The sequence below is a fragment of the Bubalus bubalis genome, chromosome 11 (assembly GCF_019923935.1).
Source record: "Bubalus bubalis isolate 160015118507 breed Murrah chromosome 11, NDDB_SH_1, whole genome shotgun sequence".
NCBI classification, from domain to species: domain Eukaryota; kingdom Metazoa; phylum Chordata; class Mammalia; order Artiodactyla; family Bovidae; genus Bubalus; species Bubalus bubalis.
In genome coordinates this window covers 63,257,104-63,283,854 of record NC_059167.1, presented here as the reverse complement: position 1 = coordinate 63,283,854, position 26,751 = coordinate 63,257,104, and the positions used below count along the sequence as shown (strand labels likewise).

The window sequence follows — 26,751 nt, the reverse complement described above, 5'->3', positions numbered from 1 at the left end:
TGGTTTTGATCTCCCTGTTGACCAAGGGGCTCGCAAAAGTCTTTTCCAGCACCACAATTTGAAAGCCTAGTTCTTCAGCACTCAGCCTTCTTTATGGTCCAACTCTCATATCCGTACATGACTACCAGAAAAATCATAGCCTTGACTATATGGACCTTTGTTGGCAAACTGTCTCTTCTTTTTAATATGCTATATAGGTTTGCCATAGCTTTTCTTCCAAGGAGAAAGTGTCTTCTAATTTCATGTCTGCAGTCTTCATCCTCAGTGACTTTGGAACCCAAGAAAACCAAATCTGCCACTGTTTCCATTGTTTTCCCATCTATTTGTCATTAAGTGATGGGACCAGATACTATGGTTTTAATTTCTTGAATGTTGTGTTTTAAGGCAGCTTTTTCAGTCTCCTCTTTCACCCTCATCAAGAGGCTCTTTAGTTTCTCTTTGCTTTTTGTCATCGGAGTGGTGTCATCTGCATACCTGAGGTTGTTGATATTTCTCCTGGCAATCTTGATTCTAGAGTGTGATTCATTCTGCCTGGAATTTTACATGATGTACTCTGCATAGAAGTTAAAGAAGTACTCTGCATAGAAACCTTGACGTACTGCTTTCCCAATTTGAAACCAGTCTGTTGTTCCATGTCCAGTTATAACTGTTGCTTCTTGACCTGCATACAGGTTTTCCAGTAGGCAGGTTAGGTGGTCTGGTATCCCCATCTCTAAGAATTTTCCACAGTTTGTTGTGAGCCACACAGTCAAAGGCTTTAGTGTAGTCAGTGAAACAGAAGTAGATGTTTTTCTGGAATTCCTTTGCTTTCTCTATGATCCAACAAATGTTGGCTATTTGCTCTCTGTTTCCTCTGCCTTTTCTAAATTCAGCTTCTTCATCTGGAAGTTCTTGGTTCACGTACTGTTGAAGCCTAGATTGAAGGATTTTGAGCCACACATATTTAGAGCTGGGTAATTTTCCCTGAGGAGGGAATGGCAACTCACTCCCATATTCTTGCCTGGAGAATCCCCATGGACAGAGGAGCCTAGTGGGCTACAGTCCATGGGGTTGCAGGGAGTTGTACATGACTGAGCAACTAAGCACAGCACAACACAGCACAGCAACCTTCCTTATAAATCCCTCTTTTGCTATTACTAAAATTTCCTCCTTAATTCTTACAATTGTTCTTTCTTGTAGTCTACTTGTCTAGTAATAACATAGCCAAGTCAGCTTTCTTATGTGTCCTTTACATGTTATAAATTCCTCAATCCTCTCCTTTCAGTTTCTTTGTGTCTTTATATTTAATTTTTGGGTTTTTTTTTAATAGATAGCAGTGTCTATCTTCTATTTTTTGTTGTTTTTCTTTTTTAAATCCAGTCCAGTGACTTCTGATAACTGAAGTGTTAAGTTCTTTTACCTTTCATGTAATTATTAATATAATTGGGTTAATGTCTACCATGTGGCTCATTGTCTTCATTGTCCCTTCAGTGTTTTTGTTGTTCATCTATTGTGCTTTTCTTATGATATTTTGAGTAAATTCAAATGTGTTTTAGTTTCTTCCATACAACCCTTAAAAAATTTTTTTTTGGAAGTCTCTGTATGGCAAAAACTATGCAACTTTAACTTACTGATTCCATTTACAGTCAATATGGTATCACTTAACTGAATTGAACATATCAGACTTCATATTTCATGCTTCTCTGAGGTCCCATTGGCTTCTCAGTTCCCACTTCACAACTAATATAAACTTAGAACAATGTAACTCAAATTAACCTCATCATTTATGCTATTGTTGTAATACTTCAGTTAGAAAGATATTATAAACCCAAACTTATAAAAATGTTTTTGCTTCAAACCAAGTATTGACAGACTTTTCCTCAAAGAGCTATATGGTAAATATTTTAGGCTATGAGTCTTGTGGTTGCCGTTACAGCTACTCACCTCTCCTGTTGTAGCATGAATGGAGTCACAGACAATGTATAAGCAAATGAATAGAGCTATGTTCCAGTTAACCTTTATCTATAAAAACAGTTGTCAGGTCCCCAGCTGTAATATTCTGACCATTTCTTGTGCAGCTGTTTATTAAGGAAATTACAAAAACAAAAAAACAAACACAGTCTTTTATCTTTACCTACCTATTTACCGGATCTGAACATCATTCCATTTTTACCCAGCTTTATTGAGGTATAATTGGTATATAAAACAACTGCACATAATTAACATAATACAATTTGGTAAATTTAGACATAGGTACACCTCATGTTGCTATCAGCACAATCCAGGTAATAAATAAAAGTTTCCTTGTGTTCATGTGTGTGTGTGTGTGTGTGTAGTAGCCCAGAAATAAACTTTACTCATATGTGCTCAACTGGTCTTCATCAAGGGTACCAACAATATACAATGGAGAAAGCACAGTCTTTTGAAAAAATGATGTTGAAAAAACCAGATATCTGCATTCAAGAATGATATTAGACCCTTGTCAAAATTAATGAAATTGGATCCTTGCCTTTCTTTCAGTACACATAAAATTTAACTCATAATAAATTTAAGATTTGAACATAAGATCTGAAAACATAAAACTCACAGAAAAAAACACAGGAAAAAATCTTAAATGAGAAATAAAGAATCTTCTTTATTTCTCTGTGCTATCCTGGTTTCCACTGATAACTTTTCCTTTTAGTGTGAAGAATATACTTTGGCATATTTTGTGGTGCAGTTTTATTGACTACTAATTCTCTAGCTTTTATTTTACAGAAAAAATTATTTAACTATTTTCAAAGCATGTTTTCACTGGAAAAAAAATTATGAACTGACAGTATTTCAAAGAGGTTTAAAGGTTTAAATTGTTGTTTCATTGTCCTCTAGCCAACATTGTTTCTAACAAGAAGGCAACTATTATGCATATATTCAAAATGTCAGTTTTATTCTGGCTGCTTTGAAATTTTTCTGTCTTTGGTTTTCTGCAATTGGATTATGATGTGCTTAGAAGTGATTTTATTTACATTTTTTTCTTGCTTTGTGTTCCACAATATACTTGAAATCTATGGGCTTGAAAAAAAATTTTTTTGGTCCCACTCTCAATCTCTTATAGAACTTCAATTGCAATGATCTCAGACCATGTTTTATTATCTCCCATGTCCTTAGGTCTCTTTTCTTTAGTCTTCAATCATTTTTCTATCTATAAGATTGTCTCAGCTCATTTAATTTGCCTTCAATTTCACTGACCCTTCTATCTTTTCCAATATGTTGTTTATTCCATCTATGTACATTTTTGCATTTCTATTTTAGTTAAAGAATTTGCATTTGTTTTGTTTTTAGAGGACTTTTTCCCTCTGCTGAAATTTCTTATCCACTTGCTCATAAATGCTGTATTTATCTTTAAACCTTTGAACATATTTTCCTTTAATACTTAGATATTATTGTAATAGCTAGGTTTTGATATATGCATCTGGGCTAGCTCAGGGTTAGTTTTTAAAGACCACTGTTATTCTTGACTATGGACAATATTTTCCTATTTTCTTTGCATGTCAGATAACTTTTATTATTTATTAAGCAATTTTAGTAATTATTACCACATTATTCCTCTGTAATATATGCTATATAATGCAGATAACTGGACTATGCCCGTTACTTCTGAAAAATTTCAATGTTTATTCTAGTAAGTAAATCACTTACCTGCTGACCACCTTACACTTTTGTATTCTGCCTTTTTATATTTTATTTGGATGAGATGTACATAGAATGTAAAGTATTGCTCATCTATATTGGTGGAACTCTACTTCCAAATTCTACTTCCTTATGAATCTTATCAGGGCTTGGAGTTTGTCTTTGTTCAGGAGTATCTAGAATAAGCCTTTATTCTTAAGCATGGTCCTTATTCCTAAGGCTTAATCATTCTGATATCTCAGCAGGACGTTGGGAATTTTAAGAAAGTATATCCTCTTTCATGAGCTGAAAAAATCTAGCTTTCTCCAGCACTTCTTGAACTCTACGTCACTTCATGGCAAATGATGGGGAAACAATGAGAACAGTGAAAGGCTTTATTTTGGGGGGCTCCCAAATCACTGCAGATGGTGACTGCAGCCATGAAATTAAGAGACACTTGCTCCTTGGAAGAATAACTATGACTAACCTATACAGCATATTAAAAAGCAGAGATGTTACTTTGTGGACAAAGGTCTGTCTAGTCAAATTTATGGTTTTTCCTGTAGTCATGTATGGATGTGAGAGTTGGACTATAAAGAAAGCTGAGCATCGAACAATTGATGCTTTTGAACTATGGTGTTGGAGAAAACTCTTGAGAGTCTCGTGGGTGCAAGGAGATCAAACTAGTCAATCCTAAAAGAAATCAATCCTGAATATTTATTGGAAAGACTGATGCTGAAGCTGAAACTCCAATACTTTGGCAACCTGATGCAAAGAGCTGACTCATTAGAAAAGACCCTGATGCTGGGAAGGATTGAAGGCAAGAGGAGAAGGGGATGATAGAGGATGAGATGGTTGGATTGCATCACCGACTCAATGAACATGAATTTGAGCAAGCTCTGGGAGTTGGTGATGGACAGGGAATCTTGGAATGCTGCAGTCCATGGGGTGGCAAAGAGTCAGACATGACTGAGTGACTGAACTGAACTGATCACTTTTCTGCCCTGAAGCTGAAATAGCAGAGTGTGCTAAGCCTCAAAGGTTTCACTTTATCTGTGCAGCCCAATCCTCAGGAAAGGACTAGAATGAAATCAACAGTAATTCCTATGACCTTTTCTTTAATCAGCATTTTCTTCTCTGGTGTATAAAATAATGTATAAGTTAGAGAGAAAAGTGAAAGTGAAGTCGCTCAGTTGTGTCTGACCCACAGACTGTTGCCTACCAGGTTCCTCTGTCCATGGGATTTTCCAGGCAACAATACTGGAAATGGGGTGCCATTTCCTTCTCCAGGAGATCTTCCCAACCCAGGGATTGAACCCAGGCCTCCCACATTGTAGGCAGACACTTTACCATTTGAGCCACCTGGGAAGTTAGATTCAATATTAAAGTAAAGAGTTTGGTAAAATGTTTGCTAAATGATAGTATTAATTTCCTTAACTAATATTTACATTTTTATTTCTACCTTTTCAGAGTTATCATGGACTCACCTATATTTTGGGGCTTCTCCAGTAGCTCAGTGGTAAAAAAATGTGCCCTGCAATGCAGAAGACTTGGGATTGATCCCTGTGTTAGGAAGATCTCCTGGAGGAGGGCATGGCAACCCACTCCAGTACTCTTGCCTGGAGAATTCCAAGCACAGAGGAGCCTGGTGGGCCACAGTCCATAGGGTCGCATAGAGTGGACATGGCTACCACAATTAAGCAGTGGCAGGACCTACATTTGATCTGGCTTAATTATCCAAAAATTCAACTCCTTTAGAGTCACTAATAAAACAGTCACTGAAGTGTGTCAAAAAGAACTTGATTTGCAGTCAGAAGATACATATTTTATTTTTGGTTTCCTTAACCTCTATTAGCTTACCCATCATAGAAAGGTGATACCACTTCTACACACATGGCAGAATTGTCTGAATAAAAAGAATATTAGTGGAATCAGTTTATACAACATAGAATACATTGAGTTGTTACCACATATAATGAATTTTCTGCTCTCCAGTTTTCACACAATTGTAATTCATAAGGCTGACAGAAACACTGGGATCCATTAGACTATCTGTTATCATCATAAGTAAATTCTAATAAATTTAACACAATTCTAGCCCCCCAAATATTTGATTTGACATTGATGATTTTGCTTCTAGAGTTATCACAGGGAATTTTATTATATACTTTTGCATCAGTTCATTTGCTCTTACTTCTGGTAGTTCTAATGATTTTCCCATAGTGTTGTGCTGTTCATGTTTAGACTTAACAAACATGTATTCAGCTTAATAGTGCAAACATATGCATTGCAAGAAAATAAAATATATTTTCTATCTCATTACTATACAACTCAGTCTGACTTTAGAAAACAAGAATAAAACATTTTGATTTGGAGTCTAATGTGATTTGTTGTTTCATCCTTTTCATTCTTTAGAACTAAATAATGCTAAAATAATCCAGCACCTGTCTTAGGCACATTACAGTTCTCATTCATCTCTGGATTTCTTTACATTCAGAGTGATAGTATGTACTTCCTTTCAAAGAAATGTCTCACTCTTGCTTTATTTGTTCTTTAGGATCTATTTAATTTTTTATTTGTCTGATCTGCTGGTGCTGAATATGGAGAAAAGAGTAATCGCAAAATGTCAATCTGAATATTGTAATATATCAATTGAAAATTAGAGGATGAATAATCCCACTATATATACTTCTAAATTAGAGGTGAAAGCAACAGTCACAAGCAAATTTTTGTTGGTAAAACCCTGTTTGCCATGTCTATTGACAAGGGAATAAACTATGAGAGATTTCTTTAAATATTGCCATAGATAAAGCAGTTTGATACATAGGTTGTGTTTAGAGTATTCCTAGCAGCCAGAAAAGTTGATATTATGTGACAGACTGAACCTAAGGGGACTCCAGTGATTTCCACTTCTGCTTTTCATATCTTTGTATATAATTCGCTCCTTTTGAGTATGGCAAATAATTGTGATGGGATGTTCCTTTGGTAATTACGTTATTTTATATAAGATTCTGGGGCTCCCCAGGTGGTTTAGTGGTAAAGAGTTCACCTGCCAATGCAAGAGATACAGGAGAAGTGGGTTCGATCCCTGGACCCCTAGGTCAGGAAGATCCCCTAGAGGAGGAACTGACAACCCACTACTGTATTCTTATCTGGAAAATCCCATGGACAGAGAAACCTGGCAGGTTATAGTCCATAGAGTCGCAAAGAGCTGTGCTCTACATGACTGAGCACATAGGAACACATTTAAGATTCCATCTTAACAGACTAGAGCTAGAGATTCTTCTTCACAGCTTGATAAGTGAAGCAGCCATGCTGGAAAAGCCCACATGACAAAGAATTACAGGTGACCTCTAGGACCTGCAGAAATCTTCTAATACATAAGAGTGGTCTTCACTCAACAACCAGCAAAATCCTAGGGTCTTCTACCATGCAACCTTTAGAACGTTAAATCTTTTACTAACCTTAATAAGTCTGGAAGTGATTCAACTTCTTACCTGAGTTGAGCCAACAGATACGAAAATTTCACAAACATTCCGATTGCAGTCTTGTGAGATCCAGAAGACAGTATCTAGCTAAGTCATGCCTGTTCTCCTGATCCACAGAAATTTTGAGATATAAATGTATGCTGTTTAAAGATGTTAAATTTGCACTAATTGGTTGAACTGTAATAAGTAACTAACACAGTATCCTCAATTACATTGTTTACCAGTAAAAACTCTGTTGTTCACTTGCTTAGTCATGTCCAACTCTTTGTGACCCTGTGGACTGCAGCACACCAGACCTCTCTGTCCTTCACCATCTCCCAGAGCTTAAAAACTCTCAAGAATCTGTATTAAGCCAATTTAAAAAAATTCTAAATCTGAATGACCATGCCCCTGAGAGATGATTCTGATGATCAATGATGGTGTTAAGTATTACAGAGATAAAACCAGAGATCCTAAAGTTTCCTTGTCAAGCTCAATTTTATTTCATGAAACAGTTTCAATAAAGGCAAATTAAAAAAAATATATATATATATCTCATGTATATGTGTGTGTGTTACCTAATCTTCCTAGAATAAAATTATACCCACAGTTTTTATAGCAGTTATCACACTATGATTAAGTTGCCTCCAATGAGTGAAGAAGAACTAAAGAGCCTCTTGATGAAAGTGAAAGAGGAGCGTGAAAAAGTTGGCTTAAAGCTCAACATTCAGAAAACTAAGATCATGGCATCCAGTCCCATCACTTCATGGCAAAATAGATGAGGAAACAGTGGAAACAGTGGCTGACTTTATTTTTCTGACCAACCTAGACAGCATATTAAAAAGCAGAGAAATTACTTTGCCAACAAAGATCCGTCTAGTCAAGGCTATGGTTTTTCCAGTGGTCATGTATGGATTTGAGAGTTGGACTGTAAAGAAAGCTGAGCGACGAAGAATTGATGCTTTTGAACGGTGGTGTTGGAGAAGACTCTTGAGAGTCCCTTGGACTGCAAGGAGATCCAACCAGTCCATCCTAAAGGAGATCAGTCCTGGGTGTTCATTGGAAGGGCTGATATTGAAGCTGGAACTCCAATCCTTTGGCCATCTAATGCAAAGAGCTGACTCATTGGAAAAGACCCTGATGCTGGGAAAGATTGAGGGCAGGAGGATAAGGGGACGACAGAGGATGAGATGATTGGATGGAATCACCAAATCAATGGACATGGGTTTGGGTGGACTCCGGGACTTGGTGATGGACAGAGAGGCCCAGCGTGCTGTGGTTCATGGGTTGCAAAGAGTCAGACACGACTGAGCTACTGAACTGAACTGAACTGAATGAGATGCAATGGAGAAGAAAATGGCAATCCATTCCAGTATTCTTGCTTGGAGAATCCCATGCACAGAGGAGCCTCGTGGGCTACAGTCAATGGGTCACAAAGAGTCAGACACGACTGAGCAACTGAACAATGAGATGTAAGCAGAAAAGATAAATATAATAATAATAATGAAAAAAAACACTACTTGGTGGCATCATTAAAAAGAGGGGGAAAAAAGAAGGAATATGCTGAGATGTAGAACCATATTCTACATGCTAGAAGATGCTAGTAGAAGATGTAGCTACTTAAGTAGCTGTTAAAGCTATGAGATTGCCATCTACGGATGATGGTCAAGTAGAAAGATGGAAGGAATCTGGACCCCTGAGGACTTTGTGGGACAGAGCTACTACATTAGTTTCTGAAATAATACTTCAAGGTTTTAACCTGAATGAAATAATTTTCTATTCTATTTAAATCATGGTTTCATTGTTCAGTCCCTAAGTCTGACTCTTTGTGACCTCAAGGACTGCAGCACACCAGCCTCCTCTGTCCTTTACTATCTCCTGGAGTTTGCTCAAATTCATGTCCATTCGGTTGGTGATGCCATACTCGGAGTTTTACAGATACTTTCAGATACTCAATAAATATTAACATATATAGTTTATTTGTAAATTGTAAAATAATATATTATTACAGCCTACATTTCTGTATCTGGCTGAAGAGCAAAGGTCAATATAATCCTTGTCAAGGTACAAACAAAAGTCATCATGAATCTAGTAGAGGAATACACAAAGAGCTAGTATTTTAGAATAGAGTATCATGTGAACAAAGGACAGAGTCCTGAAATTCTGTAACTTAAGAGATGGCAGCAGAATCTAGTTTGACTGGAGTTTAAAGTAATTGATAGCATTGAAGGAGAAATGATAAACTTTTTTTAGGATATTAATGAATGGTTTAAAGATCCATGAAAATGAGTTTGCATTTCACCTATAAGCCGCAAACATTTATCACTAAGAGTAAGATCTATTTCCTGGAAAAATAAAGGCCAGTAGTATAGAAAATAGATTGAAAGAGATAAAGATTAAAAATTCAGCTAGCAGTTAAAATATATATAGAGGACATAATATCTTAGATAAGAGAATATAAGGCTAACAGGAGCAATAGGGTTAAAAAGAAAATGGTGGCTGCAGAGTACTGTGCAAATATAAAAATGACAAGACTCAGAAATATACATGCTAGGGGAAAGATTTTGAGAAGAGGATATTTATTGTTTTACTTCTGGTGTAATCTAGTACCTGACAGTCAGTAGGTACATAGTAAATAACTTAAATATTTGTCAGATTGCAAAGAAAATCAGTAGCAAAGGGACAATAATGGTTGTTTCATGCTGAATTATAATTTGTAGTTATGCAATAAAAAATTTTAATAGTATACATAATATTACCTGTTGAAAGAGACACCACTGTTTTATTATTTTTCATTTAATAGAATTTAAAACTGTCTTCATTGATTGAATCTTATATGATTCACAAGTTTCTGCATATGTAACTGTGTATATATACCCTCTGGAAGTTATAAAGACATTCTGTTTTTGCTCCTGGGCTATAATTGACAACCATGTTATTCTGCTTTTACTTTAACTGACTTAAAATATAGTTTAATAAGTACCCATGTATATACTGTCACATGAGAGCTTCCACATTTTATTCAAGTAACTAATTAAAAGAAGTAAACAGAAAAATTCGATTCCTTTCCTTGTCCAATCTGCTTTTAAGTCTTAATTTACTAACATCCATAAAATTTCAACAGATACATATTGTCAGAAACAAATTTGTTGAAGGAAAGAAATATGCTTATGGGATAGTTTAGAACTACCATCTCAATCACTAAATAATTTAAAAGACATAAGTAATTTAAAATTTTATTAATCAACTGTTGTCATTACTGTTTAGTTACTAAGTTATGTCTGACTTTTTGCAAACCCATGAACTCTAGCCTCTCTGTCTCCTTTATTCATGGGATGTCCCAGGCAAGAATACTGGAGTGGGTTGCTATGCATTTTAATTCAGATAGCCTATTTTTTCATATTCAAGGAAGTCATAGTGCATCTTCATTAAACCTGGGCATTTCAACAGAATCTGCCAACAGATTCTCTCTCCTCTGTTATCCTGTGTAATCAAGCTGCTGCAGACATCTTATCTTCACTTTATTATATAATGGGCATAACATTTCAATCTTGAAGCATCCCTTAGGGGTCTTTACCAATGTAGAGCTTAAACCAACATCAGTGACAGATGCAGGGGGTGATGCAACCTCCCAAGGTGCTTTTCCTCCCAGGCTTTAGCAGTTATAGCCTTGTTTCAGTTAGCTCTTTAGGAGGTAAAAGCAACCACTGTTTATAACTTTTCTGAGCTGTGAGAAGTTGCTATGCCTATTGTGCAGGGGTTTAGCCTGAGTAGGGTATCAGAGTTGAGGATATCTGGCAAAGCAGTTCTATTTAACTTGAAACATTTTAAAGAAAGGAGTTTATCGAAACACTGGTTTAACTGCATCCCTGCCTCTGTACTCACATTGCCTTCTCCTCTCTCAAAATTCCCTCTGCCTTATGTATAAGGTACACATTATTGCATTTAAGGCCAACATCAACCATCCAGGAAAAGCTGCTTGTGTCAAAATCCTTAAATTAATCATGCATTACTGTGTAAAATGATATTCACAGGTTTTAGGGACTAGGACATAGATTTACCTTCTTGAGGGACACTATTTGGGCTTCCTAGCTGGCACTAGTGGTAAAGAACCCGCCTGGCAATGCAGGAGACATAAGAGACACAGGTTCGATTCCTGGGTCAGGAAGATCCCATGGAGGAAGGCATGGTAACCCATTGTAGTATTCTTGCCTGGAGAATCCCACAGATAGAGGAGCCAGGTGGGCTACAGTCCATTGGTCACAAAGAGTCTGATACAATTGAAGCAACTGAGCACACACACAGGACACTATTCAGGCCACTGCATATTTTCACCTTGAACTATCCTTTTATCCTCATTGTTTCCTAATAAAGAAATGATATTCAGTAAGAGTCCTTCCATCTAATCATTCATCTTGGCCATCTGTTTCATCATCCCAGATTCCCTGGTTTTCTTTTCTGGATCAAGCTGTGTGCCAGGATCTAACCTAGCATGTTATTCACTCATATCTATAATATAATGAATGTGCCTACATATTTTGGAGTATTTAAAAACATTTCTTCCAAATGTTAATTTGGAGCATTTGGACCTGTGAGAAAGTGAAATCCATGCTCCAGTGGAGTGACATGCTGAATAGTACAGAACTATTTATTAATATAAAAATACTTATGTCTATGTATTTATACATATGTACTTAGAATTTCACATAAAAAGTGGATTTATTCTAATAAATTAAAATTCCACATTTATTTTTAGAACTTTTAAAAATTATTTAATAGAAAAATATGATAAAATGGTGATTGCATTATTGCTATAGATCACAAAGGCTTAAACCACAGAAACAAACAAATAAACACCAGGCTTAACTTCACTATAACAATACTAGAAAATAAAATAAATGAACTACACAGTACTTTGTAATATTATAGTTAATATTTCCTAACATAGATGGTGGATTACAAGCTAGGCTGGTCATTGTTCCTAAAATACCTTGCTTACTTTCTTGTTTTCCTTTCTAGGGAAATATTCTCACACCCTGCCTGACTTCTCAGTAAACAAAACCCTCCTCTTCTACCACTGAACACTGACACATATCACATACTCATGATATATATGAAGACAACAGGCCCAAACTTTTGAGCTTTCCCAGGAGCTAAAATAAATATAGACATGCGGCTGCCATTGCCTTTGTGTTCAGCTTTATACATTTTGATGTACAGTCAGACCAAATCCACTTTCAGGTGACTACATGATATTCACAACAAGCAAGTGGAAGTGTGTTCTTAAATTTGGTAAAATAGTTTTAACGATGAAATTTTAAATGTTTCTTAGTTAATTTGGGCCTCAAGGAAGGAAAGAGAATTGTCTTCAATGACCAGTTTTTTGGGTAAAGGACACATGCATAATGAATATATGCAGCCTTGCATATATTATATTTCCTAGTTCTCTTCTGCATAGCTTCAAAAAGTTTTGAATTGTGGGGAATTGCTACTAATTCTATATTATATACTAATTCATAGTATTGCTAATTATGCTATGTTTTAGTAGAAAAAGTAAAAGGCCTTTCAAAGTTTCTTCCAGATGTCTGATTCTATGGATACATTAATTTCTTTATATATTTTCTGGAATTATACTGTATTTGGGATTCAATAATTTCCTTTTCTCTTCTTCAAAACTTTGTTAGATTTTATGTGGAGATCTTGAAAAAAATGAAGCTGACCCAAAGACTGAAAAATGCACACTGGAAACAAATTAATGCCTGGGGTTATTTTCTTTCCCTCCATGGGGCAATCCACAACAGGTTTATCCCTTTCTGCAGCTATTGAAATCTACTTACCGCACCCCATGAATCTGGGATGGGAGAATGGAGCTAGTGTTTCTTCCAGTCTCAGCTTGTCTTCTAGCTCAAGAAATAGGATTTGGATCATATAATAAAGAACAAATGAAAATCTCACAGAGGAGCATAATCTAATATAGTCCAAGTTAGAAAACAGTGTCACCAAAGAAAAGCAGAATGTGTATAAAGCTGAAAGAATTGGAGAAAAGAGTTTAGTTAATTTTATGGGGTATTTTTATTTTGGAGGGATAATGAAAGAAAGTAAAGTACTCCATTTGTACCATTATGTGAAAAATAATTGCTTTTGAAAGATTCTTATTTCTTTGGAATTAATATATATATATATATATATATATATATATATATATAAGGAATGAAAGTATATCATGCCATTTAAATTACCCCTAGAGTAATACATTACATTCTCTTACCCTTTTAAATATTCCTAGGGATAAAAATTAGATCATCATGTAAGTATCAGTCCTAGGGATTTTTTAATTTTAACAGTCCACTTGAAGAATTATAGTAGAAAAGCCTTAAGTTCAACTGAATGTTAATAAAAGAGATTGCAAAACCAAGAGGTGGTAAGATCCAGTGGAGAGGATGTCTTCATATTCTTTGGTTAGTCAATTATATTTTACCTATTAATACCTAATATCCTATTTCAGGAAGTTAAATGTCCCAAGGCAATCCATATTAGAGAATTCTCTTATGCGTGAGAACTTATTAATAAGAATTTATATTACCAATGAACAAGATTTAATTAAGTTTGAAACATTTTAATCATAATTTTTGTGATTGCTTTATAGATAACATATAATATCCAGTTTCTTCTTTTAGTAGCATAAACACTATAACTGTTACAACAAACTTTATCTAGGACAAAATAATAATGAAAAGGAGTATATTCTTTTAAGATATGCCTAAACTCTAGCTCAAAAATAAGAGATTTAGATTACAAAAATAATTTAAATAAATATATATAATTTAACACAGATTTACTATCTCTTTAAATACAGTAAAATATAATGACATCAAAAGTGGTAATTTTCTCAATTCATTATATACCAAATACAACTATATTGATTTCCCTTTGAATATCTGTGATCCTATTGTAAGCCAATGACAAAATGTACATTCACCACACATTGAGTTAATAAATAAACAAGAAAAAGAAAGCACTCTTAAAACCAGCACAGATAATGGATTGCAAGAGCTTTTAGACTTGCAGAAAAAATATGTGTTAATATTTGCAATTTGATCTAAAAAAAAAAAGCTGGTTAAGATTTGTCACTTTATTACTGTGATACTCAAAATAACCAACCTCATCACCAAATCTATTCAAATTCACATAAGCTTCTGTTCAATTTTATAGGCACATAAACTATCTTAACTACTAAAATAGACTTGCCTTGAAAATAAATGAGTAGACACTCTAAATAGAACAGGCAAGCTGTTCATAATATGCTCTGTGGATTTGCAAAATGCTTTCATTCTTACACTGTCAAGAGCCTAAGCTCCTATGATCTAAAAAAAAAAAAAAGAAAAAAGCAAAATATTCAGCACCTTACCTGTAACAAGAAAGCTGCATCTCCCTGCTCCAGCTTCATTTATGATGCTACAATTATAAACCCCATAGTTTTCATTGGAAAGACTCTTCACTGGGTATTCTGTGTATTCTTGAGAGTCAAACTGACCCGTCCGCAATAATTTGTTGCCCAAGCGCCATTCATAGGTCAGCACCCGTATTGGATAGGCTCTTAGGACCCTGCAGCTCATAGTGACACTTCGGTCTTGTCCTTGCCGGATTTCCAGAAATGCTGGTTCCACAGCAGGAGGATCTGTAGAAAGAGATATTATAACAGATAAAACGGGTGATCTGCAATAAGCCAATGGCTACTCTTACTGTGAGAAGCTATTTTCAAGAATATATCTAGCCAAAGGAAAGGGCTATTATCAGATAGGTGGAGAACATACTTAGGTTAGGAGATTTTGGCTTGGGTGAAAGTGAAAGTGAAGTCGCTCAGTCATGTCTGACTCTTTGCGACCCCATGGACTGTAGCCTACCATGCTCCTCCGTCCATGGGATTTTCCAGGCGAGAGTACTGGAGTGGGTTGCCATTTCCTTCTCCAGGGCCTGGGTAGGGAAACATAATTCCTGAGAGTGGGCAGTGAATAGGATTAATTGCCTTAAAATAGCATTTGCAGGTGCGTGTGTCTGTGCTTAGTCTCTCAGTCATGTCTGACTCTTTGTGACATCATGGACTGTCATCTTCCAGGATCCTCTGTTCACGGGATTTTCCCAGCAAGAATACTGCAACAGGTTGCCATGTCCTCCTTCAGGGGATCTTCCAGATCCAGGTATTGAACCAAGTTCTCCTGTATCTCCTGCACTGGCAGGCAGGTTCTTTACCACTGAGAGACCTGGGAAGCCTCAGGTGAATCTAGAAGAGCTTTTTTTTTTTTTTTTTTCTTTCTAGCTGCTTCCCAGAAAAAACTGTCATCTGTGTGTTTGGTTTATAGTGTGTTGTGCTTAGTCACTCGGTCATGTCTGACTCTTTGCAACCCCATGGACTATAGCCCACCAGGCTCCTCTTTCCATGGAATTCTCCAGGAAAGAATACTGGAGTGAGTTGCGATTCCCTTCTCCAGGGGATCTTACTGACCCAGTGACTGAACCCAGGTCTCCTGCATTTCAAGTAGATTATCTACTGTCTGAGTCACCAGGGAAGCTCTGGTTTATACTGTTAGCAACCAAATGATTTTCTAGGTATAAAAACAGAGTATCCACACTAGCATGAAATTCTGCAGCAGATGAAGCCATTAGTTCATGTAAGCAAATTCTAATTATCCCATATGAATCTCAGTCCTTAGGATTCTGGATACCAAGTATTTAATAATATGGGTAACACAAGTATATAAATTTATTTTCTAAATTATTTGGTCAGAAAAAATGTGACAACAATTTATAATATTCATGTGTAAGCTTTAAGGAAAAAGAAAATTATACTACAAGTGGATATGGATTTCAACCCACTGTAATGGTTCATTTATTTGGCTTAATTGGGAATTTTTTTCCTGTACAATTAGAACTTGCTACATTAGGTACCTAATCTTTTTGTTTTTGATGGGAAGATTTCCAAAAGGTGTGACACACTTCTCTCATCATTTAGGTTAGGCAAAATATAGGCCTTTACTTAATGATGACTCCCAATGGTCATAATAAATAGTATTTATTTTCTGGGATCTAATGACATCATTCATTTAATCAAGGAAATCAGGTACAACCAATCAGGGTTTTCTGCAGTCAGGACTGCTCCATGCAACACAACCATATCCTTGACGAGATGTGTATGACACCCTCCTGAGTTGCGCAGTATCAATGCTGGACAGCTCTACCCGGAAAACCCTTCCTTGAAGGTGCTAACAGGTTTTAGGACTATCACACCAAATGTGCCATTTGATATTCTTTACGTGTTATTCCATCTACTTTTTATAGCTTTGCTCTCCTTTCTCACAACCAGTCTACTGACTGACCCTTCTTGCTTCTTTCAATAAATATGTTTAAGCTACCACATCAATTTTAATTTTATTAATAAGTTTAACTTTTGAGTCTTTCTTATATAAATGCTAAGAACAGAAAAAATGAACAAGAAAAAATCCTCTCTGCATGTAGTTTACAACTTAATACAATAGATAAAGATTTAAATAGCTAATTTAAAAATTGGAAGGAAAAAATATTCTATGGTAGAAAGTGAAGAAGTGAATAATACCATAAGGACTGATCAGGCAAGGAATGTGATGCTTGAACAGTATCTCTCAGGATATGTAGGAAATTGTCATGTGGGTAAACAACAGGAAAGGACATTTCACGTAAGAGGATAAGTAGGTACAAAGGTAGGGAGGAGACAGGGAGCAGGGAGTGTTCAGGGAAGTATAAGTTATAATAGTATAACTAGTGTACAAAAGGTGCATGAGAGTTTGGGAGGAAATAAAAATTAAAAAAAAAAGCAGAGATTGTCAAGGATCCTTGAACATCATGTTACAGAGTTTGAATTTTATCCTTGGTATTTAAGGCCTTTAAAAAGTTTTAAATGAAAGCTTTATATGAGTAAACCAATCTTTTAGAAAAAATAGTGTGCAGATAGGAGGAGTGTGAACCTCAAAGAGAAGAAACTCGAAGACTTGAACTAAAGCAGTATCATGGGACCATAAATGATGCTTTAGACAATGATGGGGATGAGATGAAGATGGGGAAAAAAGGAAAGGTATTTTGGAACTTGATAGACATATTAGATTTGTGCACGTATTAGTCACACAGTAGGGATACCTAATAGGCAGTTCAGTTCAGTTCAGTTGCTGACTCATGTCCGACTCTTTGTGACCCCATGAACTGCAGCACGCCAGGCTTCCCTGTCCATCACCAACTCCCAGAGTCCACCCAAATCCACGTCCATCGAGTCGGTGATGCCATCCAACCATCTCATCCTCTGTCGTCCCCTTCTCCTCCTGCACTCCATCTTTCCCAGCATCAGGGTCTTTTCAAATGAGTCGGCGCTTTGCATTAGGTGGCCAAAGGATTGCAGTTTCAGCTTCAAGATCAGTCCTTCAAATGAACACCCAGAACTGATCTCCTTTAGGATGGACTGGTTGGATCTCCTTGCAGTCCAAGGGAATCTCAAGAGTCTTCTCCAACACCACACTTCAAAAGCATCAATTCTTCGGAGCTCAGCTTTCTTTATAGTACAACTCACACATCCATATATGACCACTGAAAAACCATAGCCTTGACTAGATGGACCTTTGCTGACAAAGTAGTATCTGTGCTTTTTAATATGCTGTCTAGGTTGGTCATAACCCTCCTTCCAAGGAGTAAGCGTCTTTTAATTTCATGGCTGCAGTCACCATCTGCAGTGATTTTGGAGCCCCAAAAAATAAAGTCTGACACTGTTTCCACTGTTTCCCCATCTAATTCCCATGAAGTGATGGGACCGGATGCCATGATATTAGTTTTCTGAATGTTGAGCTTTAAGGCAACTCTTTCATTCTCCTCTTTCACTTTTTTTTTTAAATTTTATTTTATTTTTAAACTTTACATAACTGTATTAGTTTTGCCAAATATCAAAATGAATCCGCCACAGGTATACATGTGTTCCCCATCCTGAACCCTCCTCCCTCCTCCCTCCCCATTCCATCCCTCTGGGTCGTCCCAGTGCACCAGCCCCAAGCATCCAGTATCGTGCATCAAACCTGGACTGGCTGATGTATAGAACAGTCTTATGGACTCTGTGAGAGAGGGAGAGGGTGGGAAGATTCGGGAGAATGGCATTGAAACATGTAAAATATTATGTATGAAACGAGTTGCCAGTCCTCTTTCACTTTCATCAAGAGGCTCTTTAGTTCTTCTTCACTTTCTGCCATAAGGGTGGTGTCAACTGCATAAATGAGGTTATTGATATTTCTCCTGGCAGTCTTGATTCCAGCTTGTGCTTCATCCAGCCCGGCATTTCTCATGATATACTCTACATATAAGTTAAATAAGCAGGGTGACAATATACAGCCTTGACATACTCCTTTTCCTATTTGGAACCAGTCTGTTGTTCCATGTCCAGTTCTAACCATTGCTTCCTGACCTGCTATACAGGTTTCTCAAGAGGCAGGTCAGGTGGTCTGGTATTCACATCTCTTTCAGAATTTTCCACAGTTTATTGTGATCCACACAGTCAAAGGCTTTGGCATAGTCAATAAAGCAGAAATAGATGTTTTTCTGGAACTCTCTTGCTTTTTTGATGATCCAGCGAATGTTGGCAATTTGATCTCTGGTTCCTCTGCCTTTTCTAAAACCAACTTGAATGTCTGGAAGTTCACGGTTCACATATTGCTGAAGCCTGGCTTGAAGAATTTTAAGCATTACTTTGCTAGTGTGTGAGATGAGTGCAATTGTGCAGTAGTTTGAGCATTCCTTGGCATTGCCTTTCTTTGGAGTTAGAATGAAAACTGACCTTTTCCAGTCCTGTGGCCACTGCTGAGTTTTCCAAAGTTGCTGGTGTATTGAGTGCAGCCCTTTCACAGCATCGTCTTTCAGAATTTGAAATAGCTCAACTGGAATTCCATTATCTCTACTAGCTTTATTCATAGTGATGCTTCCTAAGGCCCACTTGACTTCACATTTCAGGATGTCTGGCTCTAGGTGAGTGATCACACCATGGTGATTATCTGGGTGGTGAAGATCTTTTTTGTACAGTTCTTCTGTTTATTCTTCCCACCTCTTCTTAATATCTTCTGCTTCTGTTAGGTCCATACCATTTCTGTCCTTTATAGAGCCCATCTTTGCATGAAATGTTCCCTTGGTATCTCTAATTTTCTCGAAGAGATCTCTAGTCTTTCCCATTCTATTGTTTTCCTCTCTTTCTTTGCATTGATAGGCAAGTGCTTATTTATTTTCAAACATATGTGTGCTCAGTTGCTCAGCCATGTCTGACTTTGTGTGACCCCAATGGACTCTAACCAGCCAGGCTCCTCTGTCCATGGGGGTCTTTGGGCAAGAATACTGGAGTGGTTTGCCATTTTCTCCTCCAGGGAATCTTTCAGACCCAGAGATCGAACCCATTTCGCTTGTCTCCTGCCTTGGCAGGTGGGTTCTTTACCACTAGCACCACCTGGGAAGCCCCCCTTTACGAACATATACTTATGTTTTATTTTCTCCCTGTTTTTGTGCTTAAATGAATTGTATTAAGAGAAAAAAATTCGTATGTTTTCAAATTTCTGAAATTTGCTAAAAGTGTTTTATTGTCAAGTATATTTTTAATTATTGTCCTGTGTGTGCTTGCAAAGGAGGAGTAGTCTGTTGTTTGGAATGTGATGAGAATCTATTGGGTTAAGTCTGATAACAATTCTATCCATATCACTTGTACAGTTGTTACATTTTCTGTGGGTTTTTTTTTCCCCCACCCATTTATTCTGCTTGGATTAACTTAGAAGTGTCAAACACTTCTAAACGGATGTAGCTTTTAAAATTTTTCTTCTTGTAACTCTGTTTCCTTTTTGCTTTACATATTTGATGCTATTACAAATGATGCTACATACAAATTTACAAATGATGCTACATACAAGTTTATAAATATTCTACATACAAATTTAAAACTGCTTTTTGTTATTGATTATTTGAAGCATTTATCATTGTGAAATATAATCTTTTATCTTTATTAATATCTTACCATTTAAAACTCTGTCTTCTATTTATATAAAGTTACTTTGGCATTCATTCAGTTGATATTTACATATTATGTTTTCCCCATCCATTTATACTTTGGTTCAGTTCAGGTCAGTTCAGTAACAGTCATGTCCGACTCTTTGCAGCCCCATGGACTGCAGCATGCCAGGCCTCCCTGTCTATCACCAACTCCCAGAGTTTACCCAAACTCACGTCCATTGATTGGTGATGCCATCCAATCATCTCATCCTCTATCGTCCCTTTCCTCTCCCATATTCAAAACTTTCTCAACATAAGGGGCTTTTCAAATGAGTCAGTTCTTTGCAGCAAGTGGCCAAAGTATTGAAGTTTCAGCTTCAACATCAGTCTGTCCTATGAACACTTGGGACTGATCACCTTCAGGATGGACTGGTTGAATCTCCTTGCAGTCCAAGGGACTCTCAAGAGTCTTCTCCAACACCACAGTTCAGAAGCATCAATTCTTTGGCACTCAGCTTTATTTATAGTCCAACTCTCACATCCATACATGACCACAGGAAAAACCATAGCCTTGACTAGACAGGCATTTGTTGGCAAAGTAATGTCTCTGCTTTTTAATATGCTGTCTAAGTTGGTCATAACTTTCATTCCAAGGAGTAAGCGTCTTTTAATTTCATGGCTGCGGTCACCATCTGCAGTGATTTTGGAGCCCAGAAAAATAAAGTCTGACACTGTTTCCACTGTTTCCCCATCTATTTCCCATGAAGTGATGGGACTGGATGCCATGATCTTAGTTTCTGAATGTTGAATTTTAAGCCACCTCTTTCACTCTCCTCTTTCACTTTCATCAAGAGGCTCTTTAGTTCTTCTTCACTTTCTGCCATAAGGGTGCTGTCATCTGCATATCTGAGGTTATTGATATTTTTCCCAGCAATCTTGATTCCAGCTTTTGCTTCATCCATCCCAGTGTTTCTCATGATGTACTCTGAATATAAGTTAAATAAACAGGGTGACACATACAGCCTTGACATACTTCTTTTCCTATTTGAAACCAGTCTGTTGTTCCATGTCCAGTTCTAACTGTTGCTTCCTGACCTGCATACAGGTTTCTCAAGGGGCAGGTCAGGTGGTCTGGTATTCCCATCTCTTTCAGAATTTTCCACAGTTTATTGTGATCCACACAGTCAAAGTCTTTTGGCATCGTCCATAAAGCAGATAGATGTTTTTCTGGAACTCTCTTGCTTTTTTGATGATCCAGAAGATGTTGGCAATTTGATCTCTGTTTCCTCTGCCTTTTCTAAAACCAGCTTGAACATCTGGAAGTTCATGGTTCACGTATTGTTGAAGCCTGGCTTGGAGAATTTTGAGCATTACTTTACTAGCATGTGAGATGAGTGCAATTGTGCAGTAGTTTGAGCATTCATTGACATTGCCTTTCTTTGGGGTTGGAATGAAAACTGACCTTTTCCAGTCCTGTGGCCACTGCTGAGTTTTTCAAAGTTGCTGGCATATTGAGAGCAACCCTTTCACAGCATCATCTTTCAGGATTTGAAATGGCTCAACTGGAATTCCATCAACTCCACTAGCTTTGTTCATAATGATGCTTTCGAGGGCCCACCTGACTTCACATTCCAGGATGTCTGGCTCTAGGTGAGTGATTGCACCATCATGATTATCTGGGTGGTGAAGATCTTTTTTTATAGTTCTTGTGTGTATTCTTTCCACCTCTTCTTAATATCTTCTGCTTCTGTTAGGTCCATACCATTTCTGTCCTTTATCAAGCTCATTTTTGCATGAAATGTTCCTTTTGTATGTCTAATTTTCTTAAAGAGATCTAGTCTTTTCTATTCTATTGTTTTCCTCTATTTCTTTGCACTGATCACTGAGGAAGGCTTTCTTATGTCTCCTTGCTTTTCTTTGGAACTCTGTATTCAAATGGGTATATCTTTCCTTTTCTCCATTGCTTTTGGCTCCTCTTCTTTTTACAGCTACTTGTAACGCCTCCTCAGACAGCCATTTTGGTTTTTTTTTTGCATTTTTTTTTCCTGAAGATGGTCTTGATTTCTGTCTCCTGTAGAATCTCATGAACTTCCTATCCATAGTTCATCAGGCACTCTGTCTATCAGATCTGGTCCCTTAAAACTATTTTGCACTTTCAGTAACCTTATATTTTACAAGGACCTCTTATATTTTTATATTTATTTATTGTATGTTTAGAGTAGAGATTTTATCTTAGAAGGATAAAGGTTGGAGTTGCGATAATGTTTGGCATTTAAATTCAGGTTTGTTTTAAATTTAATGTTAATCCATGCTGTGTATCAGTAAGAACAATACAAATTCTGTAGTTGTGGCTCCAGTCAGACATATATCTAGTAGTACAAATTCCCTACAAGTTACGCATATTGAACAAGAGGTTGAGTTAGCAAAGGAGGAGGGGTAGTGCTGGATTAAGAGGGTAGGAGAAGAAAGAAAGAACTGAACATGGATGCAGGCTTTTTCATACTACCTCTAATGATAACTTGCTTTGAAGGGAGAGTAAAATTAGGCAAGGATGAGCAGGCATGGATTGTTGACTTGTTACTAGAACCATACTTTTTAGCAATATTTCAGCAGAGTTTGAAACCCTTTTTTATAGCAAAACCATTACAACAATCCCCCAAACAACCTTTAATCACCTCCATCTAACATCCAATTAATTTTAAACACTGGCATAAAGTTCTACTTGAATAATCAGAAAAAGTGAAAATGATACCACACACATCTCTTCAGTGTGATTTACCTGTCTCTGGAGAAGGCAATGGCACCCCATTCCAGTACTCTTGCCTGGAAAATCCCATGGATGGAGGAGCCTGGAAGGCTGCAGTCCATGGGGTCGCTGAGGGTCGGACACGACTGAGTGACTTCACTTTCACTTTTCACTTTCATGCATTGGAGAAGGAAATGGCAACCCACTCCAGTGTTCTTGCCTGGAGAACCCCAGGGATGGGGAAGCCTGGAGGGCTGCCGTCTATGGGGTCGCACAGAGTCGGACACGACTGAAGTGACTTAGCAGTAGCAGCAGTAACAGCAGTACATGCTTGCATCACCTGAAAGTCTAATGGTTTTCAAATGTAACTTTCACTTCTAATGGCTCTGTTGCCATATCTGGCAGGAGACAATATAGTAATGCTGAAAAGGCCCTTATGCAGTCTTGTTAGTGTTTTAAAGAACCTAATGCTTGGGACCAGTGAAATCCACAGAAATTCACTCTTGCCTGTAAGAACTTATGAAAATCGTTTAAAAACAGCAACAAACCAAATAAGGCAGGAGCCTAAATTCTGAGACTGAAGGTAAAAAGTCAGATTTTGTGGTTCTCAGTGACCATTGGTGGATTTCCTAGAAGGGTGGGATGGGGAGTGTGGAGTGTTCAGAGGTGATTTCTCTTGTTGCCTTTTATGTCTCACAGATTTTCATCTTACACATCCTGCAGCACTTCTTTATTCTGCTCTTCACCATCACCCTGATGTCTGAAGTCCACAGTGCCAGATTATTACATAATACTGCTACTGCTACTGCTAAGTCACTTCAGTCGTGTCTGACTCTGTGCGACCCCATAGACGGCAGCCCACCAGGCTCCCCCATCCCTGGGACCCTCCAGGCAAGAACACTGGAGTGGGTTACCATTTCCTTCTCCAATGCATGAAAGTGAAAAGTGAAAGTGAAGTCACTCAGTTGTGTCCGACTTCGCAACCCCATGCACTGCAGCCTACCAGGCTCCTCCGTCCATGGGATTTTCCAGGCAAGAGTACTGGAGTGGGGTGTCATCAGCTTCTCCGTATTTAATAATAATTGCATGGTAAATGTAATTTTTATAGTTTTATTCACTCAACATATCCAGTTCTGCAACTGCGCCATCAAAAGCTGCTTTTGCCAACCTGCAGGCATGGTTTGTGGGAATTAAGAATTTCATAGTAGAATACAGAGAAATTGAGAGCAAGACCTAAGCAATTGGGATGTGTCGGTGGAAGTTCTGTTACTGCAATATCACTAGGAGCTTTAAAGCCACTAAGTTGTTCTCCGTAGCCTCCTTCTTCTCATTTCCAGAGGCAAATTCAGCCAGATACCTGTGGTAGTCCCCTTTCATTTTATAATAGGAAATCTTGGACATGCCAGTGTTAGCTGCTGGAATGAGGGGTTTGTTCAGTACATCCAGAATGTCACAACAGATTAGTTTAGCCCCAATCATTTGCCAATATTCCCTAATCATTTTGAGTTTGCCTTCACCTCCCTCATTTTCTTCTTTCTGTTCAGTGCTGCTGATTATTCTCCAGGAAGCTCTCTTAGCTCCAGTAGCATTTTCACATGCAACAGATGAGAGATTTCTTTATTCAACTGTCAAGTCCACATCCAATCCTGCTTTTTTCTTCATGGATTCCACCGTTTCGTCCTATTGCTCAGCTGGCTGGGCCAGCTCCTCCTGGTACACCAGATCCTCCCATCACCCATAACAGCAGTGGGTCAGGCAGGCTTTGAGTGATGGACGGAAGTGTAGGGTGATAGCGTCTGGGACTTTCAGTCTCTCACTTGACGTCCAGGAAGCAAAAATCAAGCACTTCTTTTAAACAGCACACAGTTATATTCTATTTTTTTTTTTTCAAAAAAGTCTGATAATATTTTTATTTTACCCAGAACACTTCGCTTTATTCATTTAGTATATTGACATATTTGAGTATAAGTGTTCCTTTTCATTTCATAATTTCTCTTTTTTGTGTTTCCTTTCTTTGTCTTTTTCATATTAATGGACTATATCATTATTGTAACCCTTTTCCAGATATTCATTGGGACTTTAACAGTTTCTATTATTTTGTTGATTGTCTTAGAGCATGCAACATACATATTTAAGTTATCTAAAAATATCAATTAATATCTTTACCATCCTCTTAAAATAAGAATCTTAGAACATATTGCTCCTTTAAATCCGATTCTCACATATGTTACTGAGTCTTGATTTTACAACTATTGAATATTATCATAACCTTAAACCTGTACTATTTTTTAAATTACCCATATATATGCTAGCTTATAGTAAGATAAGTTAAGTGAAAGTCGCTCAGTCTGTCCAACTCTTTGCGACCCCATGGACTATACAGTCCATGGAATTCTCCAGGCCAGAATATTGCAGTGGGTAGCCTTTCCCTTCTCCAGGGGATCTTCCCAACCCAAGGATCGAACCTAGGTCTCCTAAATGCAGGTAGATTCTTTACCAGCTGAGCCACAAGGGAAGCCCAGTAATACTTGAGTGGGTAGCCCATCCGTTCTCCAGGGGATAGTCCCGGCCCAGAAATCCGACTGGGGTCTCCTGCACTACAGGCTGATTCTTTACCAACTGAGCTATCAGGGAAGCCTTATTTGCACTTAATTCCTTCTTTCATTATAGACCTTCCAAATCTATGATCACTTTCCTTTCGCCTACAGTATATCATATAGAATTATCTTTAGTGAACTTTCTGATCTTTATTTTCTAAAAATTTATTTTTAATTTCATTCTTAAAAGACATTTTCCTTGTATATAGGGTTACATGTTGGCAGTTATTTTTTTTTTTTTTCAGCACATCAGGATATAATTCCACTCTCTTCAGAAGGCCATTATTGCTGTAGAGAAGTAAGCTCAATGTCTCACACTTTGAAATGAATGAAATGAAGTGAAATGAATGCCTTTCTCTTCCTCCAGCTACTTTCAAAATCTTTTTTGTTTTTGAGGTTCTACAGCTTCAGTAAAATGTTTCTAGGTTTAGGCTCCTTTCTATGTTTAGTTTGGATATATTGGGCTTCTTAAATCTCTTGATTTATGTTTGATGTCTTTCATCTAGGAAAGTTTTGGAAAATTCTCATCATAAGCTCTTCAAATAACCCCTGTATGTTTTTCTTTTTACTCTCACTTGAAGATCATTTTTATTCTGTCTTCCATGTCTCTCAATCTCTATTCCAAATATTCCATTTGAGGTTTCTGCATTGCATTATGAATAAATTCTCTGAGCTAATTCATTCACTAATTTTTTTTTTCAGCTCTGCTTAATAGGCTAAACTCATCCATCATGTTATTACATCAGTTATTAGTTATTAATAACTAATTATCAATTTTCATTTATAGATGTTATGTGTAGTCCTTTGGTATACTTTTATACCAATGTTTTAGTACATTTTCATTACCTGCAAAGGTAGTAAGACTTGCCTTTTATTTCTTTAAACAAAGTAATTGTTTTAAACTGTCTGATATTTCTAATTACAGTGTTGAGACAGATTTTCTCTTAACTTTCTCTCAGGGCACCTTGTTTCTGTGTATTCTTTGTTAATTTTAACTCTGTGCTACTCATTGTCCTTTAAAATTATTTATGAGAATATTTCATGCCAAAGATTATGGCTTCATCCTCTAGAGATCCATGTCCACAGGCAGCTCTTAGCATCAATATCTCATTGTTGTTCAGTGACTAAGTTGTGTGACACTCTTTGTGACCATATGGACCGCAACATGTCAGGCTCCTCTGTCTTCCACTATCCCCCAGAGTTTGCTCCAATTCATGTTCATTGATTTGGAGTTGCTAGCTGACTATCTCATCCTCTGCCACTCCCTTCTCCTTTTGCCTTCAAT

The 26,751-nt window shown here is 37.2% G+C and overlaps 1 protein-coding gene and 1 pseudogene across 1 annotated transcript in view; both read right to left on the bottom strand.

Moving 5' to 3' along the window:
- Positions 1–26,751, bottom strand: part of MDGA2 (MAM domain containing glycosylphosphatidylinositol anchor 2) — a 912,048-nt gene that overhangs the window by 123,897 nt on the left and 761,400 nt on the right. The window contains exon 9 of the mRNA XM_025295819.3: positions 14,503–14,772. Within this exon, the coding sequence (XP_025151604.2) occupies positions 14,503–14,772 (270 nt within the window). The remainder of the gene's footprint in view (positions 1–14,502; positions 14,773–26,751) is intronic.
- LOC102411540 overlaps positions 23,563–26,751 on the bottom strand; it is a 30,210-nt pseudogene continuing 27,021 nt past the window's right edge.